Source organism: Chaetodon auriga, chromosome 3 (assembly GCF_051107435.1).
Source record: "Chaetodon auriga isolate fChaAug3 chromosome 3, fChaAug3.hap1, whole genome shotgun sequence".
In the NCBI taxonomy this organism is placed as follows: Eukaryota; Metazoa; Chordata; class Actinopteri; order Chaetodontiformes; family Chaetodontidae; genus Chaetodon; species Chaetodon auriga.
Genome location: NC_135076.1, coordinates 9,417,343 through 9,441,201, shown reverse-complemented (window position 1 = coordinate 9,441,201; position 23,859 = coordinate 9,417,343). Strand labels below are relative to the sequence as shown.

Here is a 23,859-nt window from a genome sequence, read left to right as displayed (position 1 = left end):
CATTAATTTTAATTGTGTATGCGTGTGCACTTCCTTCTATGACTTGTCAAAATGGCTACAATAATAAAGCCTATGGGTGGGCACGGAAAAAGTGTGCCAAAAATTAAGAGTCGGGCAACAAAAAGTGAACTTTTTCTTGAGAACGGTGCCAGAGGGAAAAGGTTCTGTCATCTGTGCCAACCCGTTCTCATTAGAGTCAAATCCTGACGCTTTGTCACGCTCCTCTGCATCTCATACAGATGCACATGGTACCTTTAGCATCCATTTAAGAGCACCAGGCTTTCAGCAAACTCCACTGTTGACCCATCTGTGTCAATGTTAGACACAAAACAACTGCAACAAGTTCTCATCCCAGCAATGCACAAACCCCTCCTGCTCAAAAAACCTTCCTAACAAGCGGTTAATGTGGGTTTCTGAAAAGATTGTTCCTTTTTTGTTCCTCACAGGACATGAATCCCAGTCTCCTTGGACAAAACGTATATGACCCATCACTAAACCCAACCTCCAGCCCTCTAAGGACTTTTTCACTCTTTACACTACATGACCTCTCTATATTGCTCCAGATGGGTTTACAGTGGCGTTAGCTGAAAGCCTGTTACATACAGGTGCTGAAGCTTATCTTGTGTGTCTGTATGAGACACCAGGGGCGGGACAAAGCGCCAGTATTTGACACTCTGGGAATGAGACCAGACTGTCTGTACAATGGCTGCTTTGGGACATCTCAGACTCAGCTTGTCAAGGTCGACGAAGCTGTACCCTGCCAGCGTACCGTGCACTAAAAATTCTTTTGTCCACTGAGCTGAATGCAAAGTTTAGATTGTCACACAGCTCATAGTAATCTGGTGATTAGGCACACTGTGAATGTCTGTGTCAAGATTCATGGCAAATTCATCCAATTCACTGTAAAATGCCATTTACAATTTACAAAAGCCTACTGTGATTTTTTTCAATTCACTTGTTTTGACCAACCAACAATCCAAAACCTAAACATTTTCAGTTTGGTGTCATGAAGGAATAACAAAGAAAAGCAGCAAACCCTGACATTTATGAAGGTGCCATGTTTTCTTGAGAAATGACTGGAACCATGAATAGATACATCAGCTGTATAAAAAAACCTCTGACCCACTGCATATATCTGGAACAATCCTAATGGGGTTCATGGTCGGCTGTGTGACTACAATAACTGTATAAGAAGCCTCATAATAAATGTGATGAGATGAGGGAGTGTGTCTGCTTCAGGCTGTGTGTCTGGAGTGTTGTGGTATTGATTGTATTGGCCTTGTGTCAGCATGACATCACCTTGGCAATGCAATCTCAAGTGCTCTTTAAACTGGCTGTTTTATCATGTGTGACTCTGTGTGTGTGTGTGTGTGTGTGTGTGTGTGTGTGTGTGTGTTTGTGTTTGTGTGTGCGTGCTCTGTAGGGGAGAAATCCCTCCATCTGCTTTTCGGGTGCCATGGATTTGCTTTGTCCTGATTCAGCACTTTGTCTCAAACATGCACACACACACACACACACACACACACACACACACACACACACACACACAGGCACGCACGCACGCACACACGCATGCACGCCTCTCAGTATTCAAAGTGTTGTTATCTTGTAGCAGCCTTTTCCATCACCTCCAATGTTTCTTCATAATCAAGTTCTGCCATAGCTCTTGATTCTCTCTCTCTCTCTCTCTCTCTCCTTTTCTCTCTGTCAAACACACACACACACACACACACACACACACACTCCTTTGACTAGGGGTTGCCAGAAGCATCCAGAGCAGATATGAAATTGCAGCTGGGTGAATTTTGGCGATGTCGCTGCAAAGCTTAGCTTCAGTTCCAAGGCACAACTTTCACTCATCGCCTCCATTTCTTCCTCTGCTGTCTCTCTTTCTCTTGCGTGACACAAACCACTCAGCTGTCTTTCCTCTCGCCCCATCCGTCCCTCTGACTTCCTGCAACAGGTTCAGCATCTCTGAATTAAAGCACACCTTCCAAATGCAGTGTGGTATGTTGCAGGAAAGAGTCCAGCATGCTCATGAGAGTTCCTTATTTGCTTCCTGTTTGGGCTGACCGTGACTTCTTACCAAGGTTAATTCAGAACTGAGGACTTTCTTTTCCTTTTCTTACCATTTTGTTGCTTCTCTTTTTGCTGAGTTGTCAGTTTGAAATACCATGCACATTTATTTCACTTCTTAAAAAGATGACTGTGCCAAAAGATGAAATCAGAAATTTGAGCGTAGGACATTAACTGGATAGAATCAAGATGTTTAACTGGAGCTAAATCCAAGGAAATTATCAGGGTTTATTTTTAATGTTTAAAAGTGAGTGAAAAGATAAAAATTGGCACAAACCACACAGGACTTATCTTTACCTACACACACAATGGTTTAATGTGTTTAATCAGCATTTGTGCTCAATATTTCTCTTCACTTTCTTATACAAAAGTACACATATAAGCTTTACGTGTAATAAACAAAATTTGAAATCTTTCAGCTACTACATTTTTCTATCACTGAAACCTTTATCAAAAATATACTGTACTTTTGCAATACAGAATGTTTTTGAGAAAAATGGAAGTATTGCAGTGTCCAGATGTGCTAAGCTAATAAAGACACATCCACTCAGACTCAAGGTAGATGTGGCTGGTAAAGAAGCCTCTTCTAAAAACTGACTTGAAGGGGGTGCTTGTGTGCAACACTTATGCAAACAAGTACAGTATATATACTTTATAAAGACCACTTCACTTTTTCTGTTAACCACATCAAATCTACTTTGATTCAGTGTTCTAAGCCAATAAAACAATAATAATACCTGTGGGGTTAACACTTTTTGCATAGTTTTGACAAGCCATGTGTCTGCTGATGTAATTTAAAAGATGAATTTTTCAGCATATCAACCTTTGTTCCAAAGAGGATTAGTAGAAATTACATTTTACAATTTCTTTGTATTTAAAGGATTCAAAAGATTATTGTAAATCATATACAGTGGTGTCAAAATTGAATTATTTTCACCATGGCAAATTTTTCCACAAGAGTTTGCCATTGCAGTGACAGACATCCTACGCGGTTGTTCAGTGAACACAGTGTGAGTTCAGCTCACACGTCCCTGGATGTCCTCTCCGGCTGCTGCAACAGCTGTCGCCTGGACAGAGAGGAAGGATGTTACCCCGAAAAACATAGGAGGAACGTCAGCTCTACAAATCACTGGTGAAAAGACAAAAGCTTCAGCTCAGTGATTTAGGCCGTATCAGTGTGGAAACGTGATGGAACAAGTTATTGGATAATTTTTTAGCATATTCCACATGGCCTCCGAGCACTGTCACCCTGGCAGCCCCATAAAAACCAGAGTAGACACATTAAATGGCGGCCATATCTTGACAGTTGTGGAGAGTCATCAATTGCTTTAAATACCATCTTGGTGCTTCACAGTCTAATTCATTTCCTTCAAGTGTTTGTGACTCAGATATATCCCACTTAATGTCCTTGACGATGAGGATTTATTATTTGTCATCATGAAACCAGTGTTTGACAAAGTGCAGGACTTTAAGTCTGTGAGCATGTAAGTGGACTTAAGTCAGAGCCAGAAATGGGATAAACTATGTTTTTTACTATCTGAAGGTTCTCCAATGTCATCCAGGTCATGGTTAACTACAGAGGGTCTAGGGCATCTCATCCAAGGGGCTCCTTCAGTTCTAACTGGCTGCAGGTATTTAATCTCTTTGGGGTCATTGTCAAGGTTATTGATACCACCTAGTTCGTTAGTGCTCCTTGTTGTACCGGCAGTCGTTAGAGTCACTGGAGGTGACGGGAGGCCAAGTGTGAACGGTTCCTGGCTGTCATTTCATACCATTCTGAGGGTGTTCATCCCAAAATGTATGGCAGGATGTAAGAAAATGATTTCAGCTAAGTCCAGTTAACCTACATTCAACCCTTCTTGGATTTCAGATGTATTTTGCAAGATTTCAACTAAAAAGCTGGGTTTTCGTCTGAATGTGCTGACTACTAATAACTTCCCAAACATGAGCTGAAGGGCCTCCCCAGTACCTTAACTCTTGTCTTTGACATTCCAGTCATCCATGAACTCCTCACCGCTAATCTATGGACATTACTCAAGCACATAACTAAGCAGTTTGCATTCATATACAAACTGGAAAATTTATTATTGGCCAGATTTACAATCATAGCACGGAGTGTCGACCATAAACTCGCAGTTTTAAAGTTTAATATCAAGAAGATTAAAATGTAATGAATCATATTTTACTTCCACAATTTGTCTCTCGATCCTCACTGTTTGTTCTGTCACCTTCGCTGGCCTCTGTATCTCCTCCATTGCACACTCAGACACACTCTGAAACACACGCATTATTACATGAAGTGAAAGGTGGTTCTTGTCATTAACACACACCCTTTGTCTCTGTCCCCCGTGCAGGAGCTGGAGGTTGGTCTCCTCTCGTCTCAGACAGATATCAGTGGCTGGAAGTGGATCTGGGGAGGCGGACCCAAATCACTGCTGTTGCCACGCAGGGACGCTACGGCAGCTCTGATTGGCTCACAGGTTACCTGTTGATGTTCAGCGACACAGGACATAACTGGAGACAACACCGGCAAGAAGACAGCTTAGGGGTAACTCTAAAAAAAGAAAAGAAGAGCACAACTAATTTTTAATTGCAAATATACCTTTAAAGAAAGTGAACACCACCTGGGCCTTACTTCAGCAACATCATGAGAAAATGTCATTTAAACTTTATTTGCCAGCATAAAATACTTGAAATACTGACTTTTTGCTCATGGCAACTAATGCATTATTAAAGTTTATGGTTATGTTTAGGCACTTAAAGCACTTGGTTGAGATTTGGGAAAGAGGGTGGCCTTGGGTGAATATTGAAAATCAATAGTGGCTCAAAATATATTAACATTTAATCAGAACCACCATCTTTTTCTAACCTTAACCAAAGTGCTTCAGTTAACAAAACCTCGAAATCCTGAACAACCAACATCTACCACGACCACCAGCCTCATAGCCGGTGAACATAACCCAGGCAGCAATTACATATCCTATCAGGTGTAATTCAGAAAACACATTAGTAATACATCAACATAATATCTAGGAGACAGAGCTGCCTACACTGTACGTGCAAGGCTATTTGAAAACAGCATCGATAAGAAAGCAACGGCTGCATGCTGACAAAGCACAAATGTATTTAAATACACAACTTCTCCATTAGACTTTCATTCAGTTTTATTTCTAAGTGATGAAAATCTGCTAAGAAGTTTAGAGTCAGTCTGCAGGTGTTACATAACATGAAATTATCTGCAGGAAACCTTCGCAAAGCAAATAAAAACATGTTTTGGTCAGCTGGAAGAACGTGCCTATTTTTCCCCTATATTTTCTTTCTCTAACAATTTCAAGTCTCCACAAAACAATTTTATTTTGTGCTAAAATGTGCTGAATTCAAACCAATGGCAGAAGAAGAGTGATCTAAAAACAGAAAATATTCTGCAATGGACTCCATTAGCAGTTATGTGGATTAAAAAAGACACACTTATATACCAACATTATGTATTTCAACAGCTATGAAGACAGTCTGGGAGGGAGTGCAGCTCAGAACTCAGGTTCACATAAGTTAAAATACATTTGGCCTCACTGTCATAGACATAATTTACATTTCTGTGGGGACTGGTACCGCCTGCAGCGCCAAGCCTGCTCACCAGGAGCCTTTCACTCTCTATTAATAATGGATGGAACAATGAAAGGAACCTGGGCAGGGCTCTGTCGACTGCACGGAGCTGCTGTCACACAGTTAAACCTCTGCTGACAGGAGGTTGGGGCTGTTGTTAGAAAGACTGCCTGGTGCACAAAAAGTCACAGCTTTGATTCCTGCAGCGGCGAGCGCGTCTATCAGCAGTCTCCAAACAAGTTGCCGATGGAACGCTTGCTGTCTCCGTCGTGAGCTAGTCCTGATAAGAGTGGCAGCTCAGTGCCTAAAATGTAAATGTGAGACACGCATGTGGTGACTTAAATATTCTGTAGTGCAGCTGATACGCATGTATGAAGGCCCCGTCTGCAGACCGAGGAGAGATTCACAGCAGAGGCACTTTTCCTTTAGGTCTTTTCCAGCCTTTTATAGCATCTTTAGAGCTAATGCCCATCCCATGTTGTGGTAAAGAGACAGAATACTAGACTGCAGAATGACTGATCACCACCAAGCAAACTGCTGTATGTCAGGAAGCCATGCAGACTCAGAGGCAGTCAAGCATCTCCTCTCTCCTTTAAGGAAGACGCTACACCCTCCTTGTTACAGTAGCATCCCGGAGAACAGCTTTTGATTCCGCTTTGACAGGATACGATTTTCTCACAGTGAAGGATACAAACTCTCTGAAGCCTGGGAGTCATCACTAAAAAGAGAGAACAGGGTGTGACTTCTTGCAGCTTAAAAAAATTGTTGATTTGACACTCAGCATGAAAGGTGATAAACCCAGATCAGCTCTCACAGTGTTTTTTAAAGCTCCGTATATTAGTCAGGCCAGCTTAGTGTGTCGGTTAAGGAGGAGATTTGACTGCAAAAACAGCTGTATCAGTCAGCTTCCCAGCTTAGATGCTTCGTCTTCCTCCCTTTGCTCTCCATTGCTGGGGAAAAAATGAGTACGTTTACTCAAGTATAAGCCTAACTCCAAGAAAGTTGGGCCGTTGTGTAAAATGTAAATAAGAACAGAATGCAGTCATTTACAAACAAACTGTATTCACCAACAGGAGTTTTATGAGCCCATGTAGTAATCTCCTTTATTCAATCATATGTTCACAAAGTGGTGAACCTCTCTCCATCCTTGCTTATGAATGACTGAGTCTTTCCAGGATGCCCCTTTCATACCCAATCATGATACTATCACCTGTTACCACTGAACCTGTTTACCTGTGGAATGTCCCAAACAGGTGTTTTTAGAGCATTTCACAACTTTCCCAGTCTTTAGTTGCTTCTGTCCCAACTTGTTTGAAATATGTTGCTGCATCAAATTCAGAATAAACAGATATTTACAAAAATCATGAGGTCAAATATTAAATATATTGTCTTTGTATTGTTTTCAACTGAGTATCTGTCAGAAAGGATTAGCGAAATTTGACATTGTGTTTTATTAATGTTTTACAAAGTGTCCAAACTTTTCTGGAATAGAGGTTATACTTAAGTACAATTTTGAGATACTTGTTTGAGATACTCCACCCGATGCTACTTTATACTTCTAATCAACTACATTTCAAAGACAGATGTATACATTACATACAATATTCATTTATTTGACAGCTACAACCACCACTTTTTAAATGTTTTTCCTTTCATATAAAACATTGGATCAGTACAATGTATTGTTAATGAATAAATAAATAAATAACAATACAATACTTCATAAATAAAGTAAATAATATGTATGTACTTTTCCCTCAGTAACTAGGGAAACAGTTACAGTTATTTGTACTGGAGTATTTTTACAGTGTGCTGTTGCTGCTTTTACACCAAAAAAGGATCTGAATACTTAGTTTGATTGATCAATAGTTTGATTTTTCCTCTTTCTTAAACTCTTAAGCGTCTCACACCCCCCTGGATCTTTAGAACTCTTTGAAGGAGGTGCTAACCTTAACTTGGGAACAGCTGGACTAACATAGTGAACTGTATGTGAAGTAGGGCAGTCAAAATTATGGTCACATATTATGGGATTATGGACCTTTCATTCTCATGTATTCGTGTCTAGGTGACTAATGGGGATATCTGTTTTTCAAAACTGGTTCAGTGCTGAGGCAGAGTGCTGCTTTCAATGTAACCCCTCCAGACGTTTGCACACCGTTCACTCAAAGTGTTTGTTTTTGCCACTGACAGGCTCAGATTTTGATTCTAAGCGTGTGACATTATGGAAAGGATCCATACAGAGATATAGGATCCTTTTTGTTTAGCCAGAAACAGCCACAATATCTCTCTCACCCAAACCACCAGACTCCATTTACAGAGACAGAAATTCCATCATCGTAAAACACACTTCGTTCAAACTCGATAGAAACAAAATCAAACTCAACACAACCTTCTTAATTCAGACAAACTCATTTAGTTGTAAGGAAATATAAGGACACATCTAAGTGTTTATGATTGTATTTGTTACTTATAGCTTATAGTAAACACAGCAGTGATTATATACGATACATGATTCACATGTTGAGCTTTAGGGTTCATTCTCGACCTTGAAAAAGTTGCTCAACAAAAAATGCTCAACTCAAGGTTGACTATGAAATTTTTTCTGAGGCTTTCAGCAACAGCCTATGGCCGCTATCAGCTGACAGAGTTAGCCAACCTATTACGTAGAGTAAATATGTCATCGTAAGTGTAGTTTTAATAAGTTCTTCATCAGTTAACATTTTGGCATTGGGACCTCACTTGCCCAGTGTTAAATCATTTTTAAATGGAAGGAGAGCTGCCTCCATCACTCCCCCAGTGGATTACAGAAACGATGCAGACGCTAAAATTAAAGATGAAACATGCAGTCTGTGGCTCAACTGGAAATTTAATTTTATGTGGAAATCTTTGATACATAAATATGGTCACAATTATAAAACTCTCCACGAAAGCTTCTGGAGAACCTCCATCTTGGTGAAAAGATTCTGCCGACGTCAACACTCAAGCAGTTATAACTTTCTATTACAAGCAACTAAGTGGTCCCATCTCAAGTGAATGCAGCATGCTTGTAACTGAGTATTTTTACACTGTTGTATTAATACTTTTACTGAAGTAATGGGCCGGAGTACTTCTGCCACCACTGCTCTGTGATTCTTTCTCATGCCCTCTCCCGTCCTCCTCCTTGCCTCATTCTCTACCCTCCTCTCTCTCCTTGACTGAGGTCTTGTCAGAGGCTACTCATATTTCAAAACATGCTCGGGGAAGTAAATGAGATGCCACTCTCCTCAGCCTCCTCAGCAGGAAACAGAGCCGTTTGTTGAGCTCAACGCTTCGCTGGCCAGCCGGCTCAGCCCTTCAAAGCACTGAAGACGGCACTGAGATCACAATTATGCAGAGGCAGGGAAGCCAATTTCACTCACATTGCCACATCAGTACATGACACACACCCTCAAGTAGGGAGAGCAGACACAAGCAAAGCACACTCGAAGGCATACGCACACAAACCACAAATGCATGGCTCACAGATGCTGATGCTCTGGGTATGCTATTTGTGTGTCATCCACTGAATCCCACTGGAAAATGGAGGCCATTAGTCTTTTTAAGAGAGGCTCGGTACGGAGACAGAATAGGTCCCAGTTATTGATCACTGGACACAGAGAGGGAGAGACATTATCAGCAGTGAGGATCAATGGCCCCTGTGAGCTCAAAGTTTGGAAATCCAGGAAGACTGTCTCTGAATCAGGAAGGTTAGGGAGAGTTTTTCTCCCCTCTCCAAACGTTCATTTCAGCAAGAAGTAATGCACCTATTTCTTTTAAAGATCCCTTGATTGCAAACGGGAGCGCGAGTAGAAGGTGATAATGGAAGATTTTAGCATTTAGCCTCTGGGATAGCCACTAAACTTCAAACGAGAATACTTTTGCACAGTAAACAGTTTGATAATGAGCATCAATATATTTATATATAAAACCCTCTCTAGCTACTTGAAGGCAATTTACTACCAAGAGTTTGTCATCAGGGCATCACTGCTGCAGCAGCCATGAAAACATGGATGACTGGATGTATAAATGAGGCAAACCAACATGTTATTCTGCTGTTTCAGGCTTTCCCAGGTAACAGTAATGCAGACACTGTGGTCCAGTACAAACTTAAACAGCCAGTGATAGCCCGGTACCTCCGCCTCATTCCTCTGGACTGGAATCCCACTGGGAGGATTGGAGTCAGACTGGAGATATATGGATGTCGATATAGTAAGTTCAGTTTCTGTATTTGACTTTGTTGGTTTAGGCTGGTGCTAATCCTTAACTGAAAAAACAAAAGAAACAAAAAAAAGATTCTAATTGTGCAGTGATGTATCTGGATTTTTAAATTTCCTGTTCAGACTTATTTACAGTAAAGTGTTTATTATTGTGTAAAAATGAAGGAAATATCAATTATTGTGTGTTTGTTGTGAAGAAATCAAAGAATCCTGCACTCAGCTCTCGAAGCTGTTTCAGTCCTCAAACCATCAAGTAAAATTGAACAAAATTTAATTTTCCCTGATGAAGGTTTGCAAGAGCAATAATCTGAGTACAAGTGATCGACAGTGTGTGAAGATTCTTCAGTCACCTTTGATGACACCCAAAGCTTCTGGGGTCGTCTTTTATATGCTAAACATAACATTGCTTTTTAATTGGAGCGGTGAGATTTGAGGAAAACACTGATGATAGTGGTAATACATTTCCTCACATCTTATGATCTACATGAATTGTGCTTTCACAACAAAAAAAACATTTAATTACTCTCCCTTTGTCTTTTTCTGCTGGGCTGTAGTCATTAGCAGAAACTAGACCATATGGTTTTACAGTGGTGTCTATAGGGGGCAATGGGCTCACAGCTCATTAGAAAAAGTTTTTTTCAGAGAGGAATAAACAGCTATAACAAACAATAAAACAATAAAAAATACTGTCATGCACCTGAAAACATGGCTGTTGCTTGTGAGATTTACATTGACCACGCTGTAGGAAAAACACGTCTTGCCACCATAACTGCTGCGTGGTGCCTTTGCTGTCAGGGAAATGGCTAGAGTGCGTACATTTAAAGATATGCACACAGAAAGTACACTCGCTTTTTTCAATCAAACTGACATAAACGTAATTTCGGCAGAAGACACTTTTTTAGTTATTTTCTAACTCGTAGTTTTATATCTTCAGTATCTAGCAATTTCCCTGACAGCCCTCAGATACACTCATAGATTTTATTTTTGGAACCAAAGCACTGGGTTCAGGTATTATTGGACAAATTTGCAGCAAATTGAATACACATAATAACTTCCATTTGCACTCACTTAATGGCCTGTGGGGGCAGGATATGGAAGCTCAGATATCAGACCCCTTACGGCTCATGCTTTTGGACAAAATGCAGTCCTCCTCAATCTGTGTGAGACATGTTGTAATTCATTGTAAAATAGTCCATCTGCTCCACTGGTCAGTGGCTAAACTGTCATAGTTCAAGTCTGACCTGGAGCCTGCAGGAACCTGCCACCCTCATTCACATGTTCTGGAGATTTCTCAAGCTTAACACATACTGGCAAACGATTATCTCAGCAGAGAATCTTTAATTAACAAAGCTAATAGTAACATTTTGGCTTTGGAACCTGACTTGCCTGATGTTAAATTCCTTTTAAGTGGAAGGAGAGCTGCTCTCCTTCACTCCTTCAGTGGTTTAGAGAAACGATGCAGACTGCAAATTTTACTTAACATGGAAAACTTTTGTCTGCTTTGTGGAAGATTTGCACTCTGACAATTTCAGCATACCTTAAAGTTACCCATCAGTGTGATATTACTATGATTTTTTTTTTTCTATTATTGCCTTTGTACTTTACTTGGATCAGATTGATTTGAAAGGTTCTCTTTCATGTTCTGGGAATGAGGGTGAGATGTGTGTGTGTGTGTGTGTGTGTGTGTGTGTGTGTGTGTGTGTGTGTGTGTGTGTGTGTGAGTGGAGGGTGGGGGGGGGGGGGGGATCACAGAGGGAGGGTAGACTATCAAGTTTCAATTTCAGCACAGACACGATGTTCGCATGTGGAATAGTCATATTGGAGTTAATGTAATGCCAAACAACAAATTAAGTCAAACACATCGTGCAACAGCTTTTAGTACTGCTCCATATAAGGAAAACTTGCAAGGTTCACATTTCCATGACTAATCTAAACGAGGAGTATGTCTGATATTATATAAATTAGTCCAGGGTTCTTGGATAACCATTTGACGGTTACCGTTAATGAGTGATAGATGAATTAAGATGATATACTTGGGTCTTTAACCTTTTACATTAACCTCTTAAACACATGTTGGTGAATATAAGATCCCACTTTTCAGCCAAACATTGGTTAAACTGAACACTGAGTTTTATTTTAAAATTGTAGACACCAAAGCTGTCAGGCTGAATTCTGGGGGGATCTGTATAAAGTTATGTACAATACATCTAAACTACTCATTTGATGTGGTCTTTGGTTTGAATATTTCACATAGCTTCAGTGAACAGCCAGAACAAACCAACACAGAACAGATGTGACACTGTCAGATAGTGTGGAATAAGATTTTTCTAATCCTGAACCCACTTGATGGCAGAAAAAAAGAAAAGCCGGATGCTAAGAGGTTAATGCTACATGCTAAGTAGCCTTACTACCATCTATATTCAGTGACATTAGTAACCTGCACAGCACACAGATGAGATGATTTTGACTCACGGCTGTTGGACAGTTTGTTTTGGCACTCTACTGATATTTGTCTCTTTTTCTGCCTTCCTAGAAAATGAAGCTTTTAAGGTAAAATTTCACATTAAACTGTTAAACCGTCACCTGTTGTCTGTCTGATAAAGCTCTTCCTCCTTCTTTCTGCTGTCCCGCAGCCTCTGATGTGGCCAGCTTTGATGGCAGCAGCAGCCTGATCTACAGGCTGAGCGTGAGGCCGAGCTGGACGGCGATGGAGGTCATCTCTCTGAAGTTTAAAACCCTGAAGAATTCTGGGACGCTGCTCCATGCAGAGGGACAGAGAGATCACAGCCTCACTCTGGTGTTGGAGAAAGGACGGCTGCTGCTCTACCACCAACAAGGTACAACGTTGTTCCTCCAATATTTACTTTATACTCTTGGGTGAGATGCTGAACATCAAATTATATTTTAATTGTTTGGTTGTCATTTTCCTACTTAAATTTCAAGTCCTGATGGTTTTTATTCTTGACGTTCTGCTTAATCGTGGACTGTTTTACACCTGGAACATCAAGTGAATGGTTTCAAGGTTTGTTTAGTTGAACAAACAACAGCACTAGTCGACTTCCTGAGGACAAGACTGAAAGCCTGTGATGCAGGTTGGCTGAAACTTTAAATATTTAAATTGAATAAAGTATTTCCAGACTTCTCTTTGACAACTTTTTTGGCAGTCTCTGTAGCTGTATCTGTCTGTTCACTCATTGTTCCTTGCTTTGAGTAAATGTCAGCTAAACGCCTAAATCGTACTGTGTAATTATGCACTCAGGCTCCAGAGTGTCCACCATCCCGTCTGTATGTAAGAAATTTAGGATCGAGCACGTTTCTGTCTCCACGGTGAAATGGGGGGAGCTACAAGTCGGTCTCCATCCATCTGCTGGTTTGTTTGCCTGTTTGTCACATGATTTCAAAGATGCCACTGATCCAATTTTGAGGAAACTCTGGGAATTATGCTTCTTTCTGCTTATGCTGATTAGCTTAATGCAATGTTTATTTGTTTATCCATATGTCCCAAGCAATATCTAGAACAAAACTAATCCTATTTTGAAGAATTGGTGTCGCTCACCATTGCAGCTATTACAGATCAGTGCAAGTAAACATACATGCTGCTGACTTATTTTCTGGGGATAATATATTCTTTTGTCTTAATTTTTTCCTTGATGTTTTCCCTCCACTCATGTCGTCACTTTCCAACTCTGTTTTCCTCTCAGCTTGACATCCTCTCTCATATTCTCTCTCTTTTAATCTACGATGGATGTAAGGGTGAGCTCTGTGGAGCACAGCATAGCCTGATCCACGGCCTCTGCTGGCACAGAATGGGACATTATGTAGATTGTGGGAGGAAACGTGTGTGTTTGTGTTGGTGTAAATGAGGTTAAAGCTGAGGTGTTGTCAGACTGCCGGGCTGTTGCATTATCACCATATGGCAGATCTCTCATCAACCATGCCATCTGGCTGATGGAGTACTCTGCCTCTCTGCTCACCACCCGTTCCTCTCCTCCTTTTGTTTTTGTTTGAAGGTGTTCCTGAAATGATTATATCTCGAAAATGTAATGAGGAAAAACAGGATTCCATGGCAATGCTCAGCCAACTATTGATACATTTCACCATGTGGACAGGTGGAGAAACAGAAGTATAATGACCATCATTAAAGTACTGGCCTGAGATTGCAGTGGCAAGGAAGGAAAATCTGTCACATGAACCGTTTTTGCATGTTGTTTCAGTGAATTTGAGCATGGCAGAATTGTTCCTGGAGATTTAGCTTGTTTTCCTGATGAATGATACTCTGCACTTTCTAGCCTCCATCTTGCATGTCTGATTAAGTCGTATGAAACTAAAAAGTTTACAGATTATACACTCCACTCTGTTGATGCTTAGTTATTCTAAAGGTAAGATGTGTGGCAGCTTATTTAGTATTTTGGAGTCGAAATCATGACTTTTTTAGATAGCTGACATGAAACAAATGGGGATTGAGATGAAACAAATGTCCCCTGCTGGAGGCAAACTTTGGATGTTGTGGCAGTCGGCACCTTAAATCCTGTTTTTAAGCTGCCATTTCATCATGAAAAGTTGTTGGCAGATGTTGCTGGAAATGTTGATTGTTATATTACAGCAATGATGACATTTCAAGGTTGGAGTTGTCTATACAGTGAATTACAACAGCTGAATGTTTGAAGAAAATTTTCTTAATTCAGTACCTTTAATATGTGACCACACATGGGTTTCTGCATTTGAAATGAAGTCGATTTTGGCGAGCATCTAAGTTTGCTGCATTCACCTGTAGTTAATACCTCTCTCTCTCTACTTCCTTTCATCCTCCACACTTGTCTTAACCCCCCTCTGTCACTCCCTCCCGACATTCCTGCTATAAAAACAGAATTTTGTCCGACTCCTTCTAGTTGGGAAGGGGTGGGAGAGTGTTCATTCCCTTGTGGTATTGTCTGTCTGTCAGCGGTAGAGAGGTGTTATCTGCAGAAGCCATCAGTCTGACATCAGCTCCCTAAGTGACGCCTGTCAGCTCCCTGCTAGACCCGAGCTGATAGTCAACAAACTGCTCAAAGCGCTCTGGATGGCCGGGAACGAAAATAAACACGGCTCGGGATTGTAAGGGAGCAGAGATTAGATTGAGCTATGATAATCCAGTGATACAGTCAATAGTGAAAAAAAGCATCCTCTGCCTCAATCACAGTGCTGTCACTGCATGTTTCTGTCTCTGGCTCTCTTTGTTTCGCTGCCTGCCTGTCTGACTGCCCCCTTTGTTTTTCTGCCTTTTCTATTTTCTTCTCTCTCCTTATTTATCACAGCTTTTCTCATATGTCGCCCCAATTCTGCCCCTGCTAGATATTTTTTTTACAGAGGTGATTATTTTTTCTCAAATGCATGGTCTTTGTCTTCCTCTCTCCTCTCTTTCACAGACCCCCCCCCCCCGCCACACACACACACACACACACACACACACACACACACACACACACTCACTCTCCCAGGAGTTTGCACTCGGCAGACAGTGTAATTTAGATCAATGGCTCGGAGCACCCACCCTGAGTCACAGCGTGCTCCTCCACAGTCAGCTGTTGGCTAAGAGAAGAGAAGCTCAAACGAGGGGAGCAGAGATGAAACCTGAAGATTTAGATGCATTATCTCCATAGTTCCACTCTGTTAGATATTCTCTGAGGCTTCTCGTACTTATCTCCCCCATTTGGCAACCTGATCCTGTCTGTCCCGGGCCTCTCTTTAACAGCGATGCATGTCGTATCATGAGGAAAACAAGCTGGCTGAGAAACAGAGGAGCTAAAGATGGCTAATGACAGCTAACACCGAGCATTAGGGATATGTGTAGCGCATGTATAAACACAAGCATAAAGAGCTCTGTCGGAGCAGATATGTTTTTTTTAGAGACAGCGTAACATCCATTAGCATAAATTAATGATGAATGAAAACCAAAAGACAGACAGCAGTACAGTGGACCAATAGGCAGAGAGACTGGAGAGCAAACAGATAAATGATAGAGCGAGACGCCCTCTCTATCTCCCCGTGGCCGTCCTAGCAGTTGGAATAAATTGACTCATTAAGATTTATGTCCGCTATCCAAAACCATCTCATTTCCTCTCTGCTTTACATTTATCAAAATGTCAGTTTGCTATAATGTAGCCCAGTGCTTCATAATTCAGTTCAATTCTGAACTGTCACCGGGAAGCTGTAATACAGGGCAGTAAATACACTGAGGGCTAGTGTGTCCTGCTCCAGTGCGCTCTGGACGAGCGGCGTTAAGCCTTGCTGACTAAATTAGGATGGCATCAGAGAGGCGTGCAGGGCAAGCTGCATGTTAAGTGAAATTCTGTCTTTTCTCTGTATCCGTAATAAGGACATGCTGTGGCTGGCTCCTGCTTGCTGGCTGTTTTCAGTGCAGTGAAACACCAAATATTACAAAACATTGTGACAAAACATCAGCATGATCACAGATGTTTCCACCAATCGCACAGAGCAGCAGCAGCCACAGCCGGATCATCCCTGAGACGTCTGCAGAACATTGTTGAAAAGAGATGAATTTCGCTGGACGAAGCCTGCCAGTTGGCAGAGAAAACTGAAAACAATGAATTGTGGTGATTACTGTTGCATTTGCTTACTCTAGTCCACTTTTTCTGCAGTGATTTACAGCGAGCCTCCAGGAGTTTCTGTTGTAAACAGCCTCATAAGACTCTCAGCCAGCAGCCTCTGTGTTTTCAGAGGAGCGTGAAACTGCTAAGATAGCCATGGGACTCTTACTGTAACACACTCTCCTGCTTCTGTGTGCAGCAACAATACAGCTTGCATCTCAAACAAAAAAAAAAAAAAAAAAAAAAAAGATGATGAGCCACACACAGAGAGTCAAGAGGGAAATGTGAATGACTGGTCACTCTGGCTTCCTCTGAAAACAGTGGGACAGCAAGAGAAAAACTGTGTCCTTTTGTGCATGTTTTTGCCATTTTCAGCTTTATTTTTGATAGGAGATAGTTGAGAGGTGACAAAAGATACAAGAAGAGAGAGCGGATGACCAAAGGTCCATGGTCTGACCCAAACCTGATACACTGTGATTACATGATCAGTGTCTCAGGTCACCAGGATTCACACTGACAAATTTTAGCCAGATTTATCCAAACTTCATGCCAGTAAATCCCCAGTAGTTTGAACCGGAGAGACAGAGACACCTGACAGCAGTGGCATTCTTTCCATGAATATCACTGTGCTGTTTTCTTTACAGTTTGCTCTATGTTAATAAAATCAGTTTCCAGCTTTGGCTAAAGCTGAGAATTGGTTCAGAGGCAGTACATTATTTTAACAGTCAGTCTGTATTTGAAATAGTTGCACCACGTGGCGCTGAAATGCCGAAACAATTGTAACAGTCTGTCTCCTGATAAGACCTGTCATTGTCGTCCTTCATAAACAGATTTAGAGCTTGAGCAAAGAGCCATAATGGAATAGCAGACAGAATATGATAAGGTGATATTGCCCCAGGGAGCTGTCTGGAACGGTAGACTCCTGGAAAGTGGAAACTAGTGTTCTGCGCACACTCCTCAGATTAAAGACAAGAACATTCAGTTATTAGTCTACTCAGTATGGAAAAATCAAGCAGTTATTGCCTCACACCGTTCTCACAGCCATGCAGGGAAGGAGAGGAGGAGTGAGGGAGATTAAAACTGACAGACATTAAGAAAGGGAGAGGGGGTTTCATGAATGAAAGTTAAGTGTTTCTATAATTGTTTGCCCTCAGATTTCTTGTATTGATCACTTGATCTCTTTTTCCACCGATTAAATGTGTAATCAAATATGTCACCTCATTAAATTGCCTAATCATGACAGGAATAGTTTGGGGAAATGCTCTTATCAGCTCTCATGTCTGTGCGTCAAGTATTGAGCTGGAGCCAGAAAATTATTAGCTTAGCTTAGCATCAGGACTGGAAGCATGGAGAAAACAGGTAGCATGGCCCCATTTGAAGTTCACAAATCTTTTCACAGCATGTCATTTTAGGCTGGCTCAACTTGAAAATGCCTTCAAAATGTGAGTTAACTGAATTAAATTTAACTTCAATAACTTAGATATTTACATTAAAAAAATGATAAAAGATCAGTTCATTCTGCCAAGTCTCTGTATGAGAATATTAAACATCTCTAAAGCTCAAAAATGAACACACCTTTTTTTTTTTTTGTAATTTAAAGTAACATTGAACATGCCTAGACACAGCTGGGATGCGCTTGTTGTCCCATCAAAAAAAAAAAAATTCTCACACCACTTAACTTCATGAGTTACAATCCAAGGCAAGAGCAAGCATGTCCCAGCTGTGTGCAACAGTTTTCGTTTTTATCTTTGCTACAGATATCACTGTAGATTCTCAGTCATACAGGTCATAGTTATACAAGGAGCGTTGATTCCAGGCCATCTGGGCTTGGTTGTAGTACTGTGAAAACAACCAATTAACAATTAACAACCATTCACATTGTTGGTACACTATCAGCTCAGTATTGCAGGTTTCAGACAACTCCAATTTGAGCGCCAGTGGGTAAGAAATCAAAAAGTATTGGTCTGTGTGTGTGGGCCTTCTGTATACTTCAATGCGGAGGCTCCTGTCCTCTTCAGTGTGTGTGGCACAGTCCAAAGAAGTCAAGCTATTGTGGTTGACCCATCTTCCTCTACTTGGACTCTCGCCCTTTACACTGCATGATTTGACATGTTGGCGGTGAGAACGGACTGTCTATAGAAGTCCACAGGACAAGTCTGTACACTGAAGTATGATGCTAAGGGGGTACCCGGTGCCTTAAAAAGTAATGCCATAACAACAAAAGAATCTGCCATAAGAAAAAACAACAGAAACAGAAGCAGAATAGATCAGGTTGAAGGTATCGCTGGTCCTTTCCAACGTAACGGCATCACCTTTCAACCTCACCATCCAGGAGAGGAAGGCTGTGACGTCACTGAGCAAGGACCAAAACATCACTCCTCCCAGCTGAAAAAGGAAAGTACACAGTGGTCTAGTGGTCCTACCATGCCACGCTCGCCACAATACTCAGCGACATGAATACATATGAAAAAGTGACACCAGATCCCACCAGTGGATACGAGAAAAAGGCCATCGAGAAACCATTAATCATGAACAATATCATCGACCTCGGTGTCCTGTGATGTGACCTCTCTGGAAACCATAAGGAAACAACTGCTCCAAGACATCCTTGACAATCAAACCAAAGACATACATGGGTCAAAACTTGGTGGACGATTACAACAAGTTCACACCAGAGGATGTCAGGAACAGGACTTTCACTCAGGAGACTGGGTTCATGTCCCATGTGAAACCAAATGTGAGGTTTGATTTTTGTAAGTGAAGTAATGTAATACACGTAATTGAATGTATGTAACTAAAATACCGCTTTAATGCCCAATCACGGCCTTTCCCGAAGCCTCCCCAATTAGGCAATGAGGCAATTCTCAGCAAGCTTTATTTTGAAAGAGTAACTGGACGTTTACATTTATTATTCCTGACTTGATCACAGAGCCCTGCACGTTGAAAAATGACACGAAAGGGAGATCCAGTATCTTAAAAAGTGACATCAAGGAGTCTTGAGCATGCTTCTGTGTATGACAAGTTGGGAGTAAGAATGCGCTGCCTTTCACTGTAGAACCTAGATGTAGGCTGGTTGGTATGATTCTTTGTTATTGTTGTCACGTTAAAACATTGGCAGTTTCTGTAGTCTGCTAATTCTGTGTTGTGTGTTTGCAGCCTTTTTCAAAATGCTGTGCAATTATTGTCAAATTGGTGAAGATGATTTCTTAATTTCCTTGTGTTTTGTCTGTTCCATGTGTTTTCTGACATTTCAGTGCCTTGAGCTCTGACAGCCCATGTATGAATCACCTCCTGGCAGCTCCATACTTGCAGTAAAGCCCCTGAAACTTTGATTTTGAATAAGGAGACAATATACAAGTTATTTTTTTAAATGTGTCATTATGAAATAAATGTTGAATGTTGCACAGTGTAATGGCTATAGAGTAACACCGCTGTTGTTAAGATTAGTTCCCTATAAGTCTTGCTTTCACTATGCAATTTTGTCTGTACCATCCTCTTGAGAAAATGAAGGCTGACTCGCTGTACCTTTCATGTCTGCATTATAGATTACATGAATGAATGAACTCACGCTTTTTCTCCTAATGTTGTCCTCTGCACCCCCCTCCACCCCAATGCCAGAGATGGATGCTATCTATCTATCTATCTATCTATCTATCTATCTATCTATCTATCTATCTATCTATCTATCTATCTATCTATCTATCTATCTATCTATCCGTTTCTTTTGAAGAAAATGTCCTTCATAATTAATGACTCTGTGTATTTCGCTCCTTCTGTTCTAGCTCCTTCTGTCAGCATAAACTTTTCCTCTCCCACCACATTAGGGGGTGCAGAGATGGATCCACCAATTTGGACCCTCTGGTGTTGGTTCTGTCATTAATTATGTCCTGCTGTCATTTTGCAGCATCATCATTTATTGCGGTGGGTCCTCCTCCCTCCTAGCATACAGATATGTGCAGTCTAATGAGAGAGGGTGACCTCAGTGGCCTACGCCCTGTTTGAAACAAAGATTTGAAGTCCGCCTGAAGCTGCAACATGTCCACGTCTATTACTTTTGACAAATCCAAAAAGAAACCTGCCTTTAGGTTTTACTGCTCCAAGACGCAGGAGGCATTTTACAACGATTTCTTCAGGCATGTTTGTCCTTGTTAAAAATGCATCATGGAGCAGGACGTGAAGAATGCTGACCTTGAGTACTTTGTAGGTACCTCAGAAAAAAAGCAAAGCTCGTCAGCAGGGAGTGCACATAAGAAGACTCCTGCATTAGCTGGAGTCATTGTGCAGCTATCAAATGCTCCATCATGGTAACGTAATTGATTGTTTTTCACACCTTCACCTCTGTTGTAGGTGTGAGTTCCTCCTCAGGTGGGCAGCGTCTTGTTTCTCTGGGAAGTCTGCTAGATGACCAGCACTGGCACCATGTGAAGCTGGAGCGGCTCAGCACTCACCTCAACCTCACTGTAGATAAAAACACTCACCAGGTGCGCATTCCACCTGAGCTCAGCCACTGGGACATTCACCAGGTAAGAGACGCTTTCGGAATACAAACACGTGTACGTAAAGTGAAGTTCTATTCAAAGCATCTTTTTTGTGCCAAACACGAATTTCCTGTAGTTTGTAGTGTCATTCTTGATGGAATATTATATGGCACTCCAGCTGTCTACAGTTTGTTCTCTGGTTTGAAGTTTTCTATGGTACATGTAGTTTACTGATCCGCTCCAGGGCACAGCTCTCATTATTTCATTTATTGACTAAGCTGCTCCTTAATTAAATCTTAATTAAACACCAGACTCAAGACAGCCAGTTCTCCTGACCAGTCGTAGTGAAGACTGTTGAACATACTGAGTCTATCAATGAAGAGACCATTTCGATTGGTGTTTTGCTATACTTTATCCACTGTTAAACCGTAAAGCAGAGCAAAGTGGTAGCTCTGTGAAAAGACAAAATAAAGACGTTTCACAGTAACCTTTGAGGACAGGATGTGATGGTTACTTATACATTTGTTTTTACATTTATCACATGTGTTGTTGTGCTGTGCAGCTAAGTCTGGGAGCTGTCCAGAGCCATGGACTGCAGAAACCCATCCTGTCCAACAGGAACTTCCATGGCTGCCTGGAAAACCTGCTCTACAATGACCTCAACCTGATAGACCTGGCTAAAAAGAACAACCACCAGGTCTTTGTCATGGTGAGTTTCAGTATCTTTGGAGCATCGTTATGGAAATCTGCCATTCAGTGGCCATCAGAAGGACAAAGAGGTGACTGTTGAAGGTGAAGTAAAAGTATTCCGCAGTGTACACAGTGTACACAGTGATTCCCAACCTTGTTGGCCTGTGTCTCTTTATAGAAAAAAGTTTCTTATTCTTTTTACATGATAATTATATATTTAAGTTCAGTATTGATAATGTATCTTCATTATTACATAACATTTTGGTCTTGTATCATTGTGCACTATAATGGTACTTCAAACTGAGTGTCATGAAATCTTGTATCTATTGTATATTGCCTGGTGTCAGTGTCAGATGTTTTACTTAAGTGAAAGTACTAATACCACACTGTAAAAATACTATGCTATAAGTGAGAGTCCTGCATTGAAAATGTTACTTAAGTGAAGGTATGTAGTACAAGTATAATGAGGGAAATGTCCTAAAGTATTAAAAGTAAAAGAACTCAATGCAGAAAAATGCAGCCCTGATATACTATTATATATCATATCATTAGATTATTATTACTCATGTTTTAATATAAAAACAGGATTTGACAGTTGGTTGAGGTGGTGCTGATTTTTAACTACTGCAACTTCATTACGGATTAATCTGCAGATTGTTAAATGTCAATCGATTAATTGATGAGTCGCTATGGCTGTACTTTTAGAAACTGTTGGGTGTTTTAATTTATAGCTAAACATCATATTTTATAAGCTCTTCATATGATGTGTGCTGACTTGATCTGTTCTGACTTCACATCATTCAACTTTGCAGCAACACATAAACACAGTGTTAATTTGTTTTTAAAGTGGTTTGGTACCTTCTGATGCTCCTGGTAAAGTGTTGCCTTGGATACCTTTTGATCACACCACTAATTCACTATTTTTGTCCATTTGTTTTTCAGTTAATAACGTCCTTTATCGGCACTCTAATCAAATGCTGCCATGATGAGAAACAAGTGGACTCTTTTGTTCATTTCAGACTTTTTCTGCTCCTCCTCCCACTGCTTTCTCGTCTTCCCTCATTAATGTCATTATTATGCTAATGGTCACTGTCATGATTATTATTGTCATTATCATTATTTTCATCATCTCCATCATCATCCTCTTTATTTTTATACCAGCCATCATCGTCATCTCCATTAGCATTAACATAATCTCCGTCATTATCATCATCATCATACCAATGTCATCACTTGCACATTTTGGAGTTAGAAAGCCCAAAGCGAAAAACTGGAGACGACAAGAAGAAACTTGTTTCAGGGAGGAAAGGAGGTGGTGTGAAAATGAAGGGGAGAAACTGTCTCTTTCTGATGCATATAAGTCTTCACAGAAAAGTATATTTCATATAAATTTAATGTTAGCATGAAAATGGGAATTAACCATATTATTTATCCATTGTGATGAATGTCAGTAAGTTATTCAGTTTCCGTGATGGGTTATGGAAATTTCAATGATGCTAATGCCTCTGAACTTTGGATTGAACTGCAACGTTTCAGTATCAGTTTATCCACTTTATCGTTTCTACTTCCCGAAGCCATGCTGCAGTCCTGAGATGAGAGACAAGTGGGTGCAAACGCTGTGTGACCCTTCGGGTTGCTTCGGGCATCTTATTTTAGCTGCTCGGCTAATATCAATATGGTAATACAGCTGTCCTTTTCAGAGGGCTGCTGATCAGACCTCTGTGACACCGAGTCAAACCGAATCAGCCTGTGCAACCAATGAATATTCATGTTTTATCCGCTCTTTATAATCATTTCTCTCTCTCTCTCCACTCTCCCTTCCCTCTTCCTCAGGGCAATGTGACCTTTTCTTGTTCCGAGCCACTTTCAGTCTCTGTGACGTTCACTGACTCCCAGAGCTTCCTCCAGCTGCCGGGACTAACAGCGTGGTCGTCGCAGTTCGTCTCTGTGGCGCTGCAGTTTCGGACGTGGAACAAGGCGGGGCTTCTCTTGACCTTTGACCTCCCACAGCAGGAGGGCACAGTCTGGCTGTACCTGAGTGAGGCCAGACTCCGCCTACAGATCAGTAAAGGTGGCAGGGCCTCGCTGGAGCTCAGTGCAGGTTGGTCCAGTGAATCTGTTGTCGTTCAGTTGTGTAACAGAGGTGTCATTAATGTGTGTGATAGCTCAGATTCATTTCTTGACCTTGGA

At 41.1% G+C, this 23,859-nt stretch overlaps 1 protein-coding gene across 1 annotated transcript in view; it reads left to right on the top strand.

Moving 5' to 3' along the window:
• The window catches only part of LOC143316108 (contactin-associated protein-like 4), a 116,738-nt gene that overhangs the window by 32,444 nt on the left and 60,435 nt on the right, over positions 1–23,859 (top strand). Inside the window, exons 3-8 of the mRNA XM_076723819.1 lie at positions 4,431–4,624; positions 9,759–9,906; positions 12,548–12,751; positions 20,849–21,024; positions 21,542–21,688; positions 23,503–23,770. Coding sequence (XP_076579934.1) covers positions 4,431–4,624; positions 9,759–9,906; positions 12,548–12,751; positions 20,849–21,024; positions 21,542–21,688; positions 23,503–23,770 — 1,137 coding nt within the window. The remainder of the gene's footprint in view (positions 1–4,430; positions 4,625–9,758; positions 9,907–12,547; positions 12,752–20,848; positions 21,025–21,541; positions 21,689–23,502; positions 23,771–23,859) is intronic.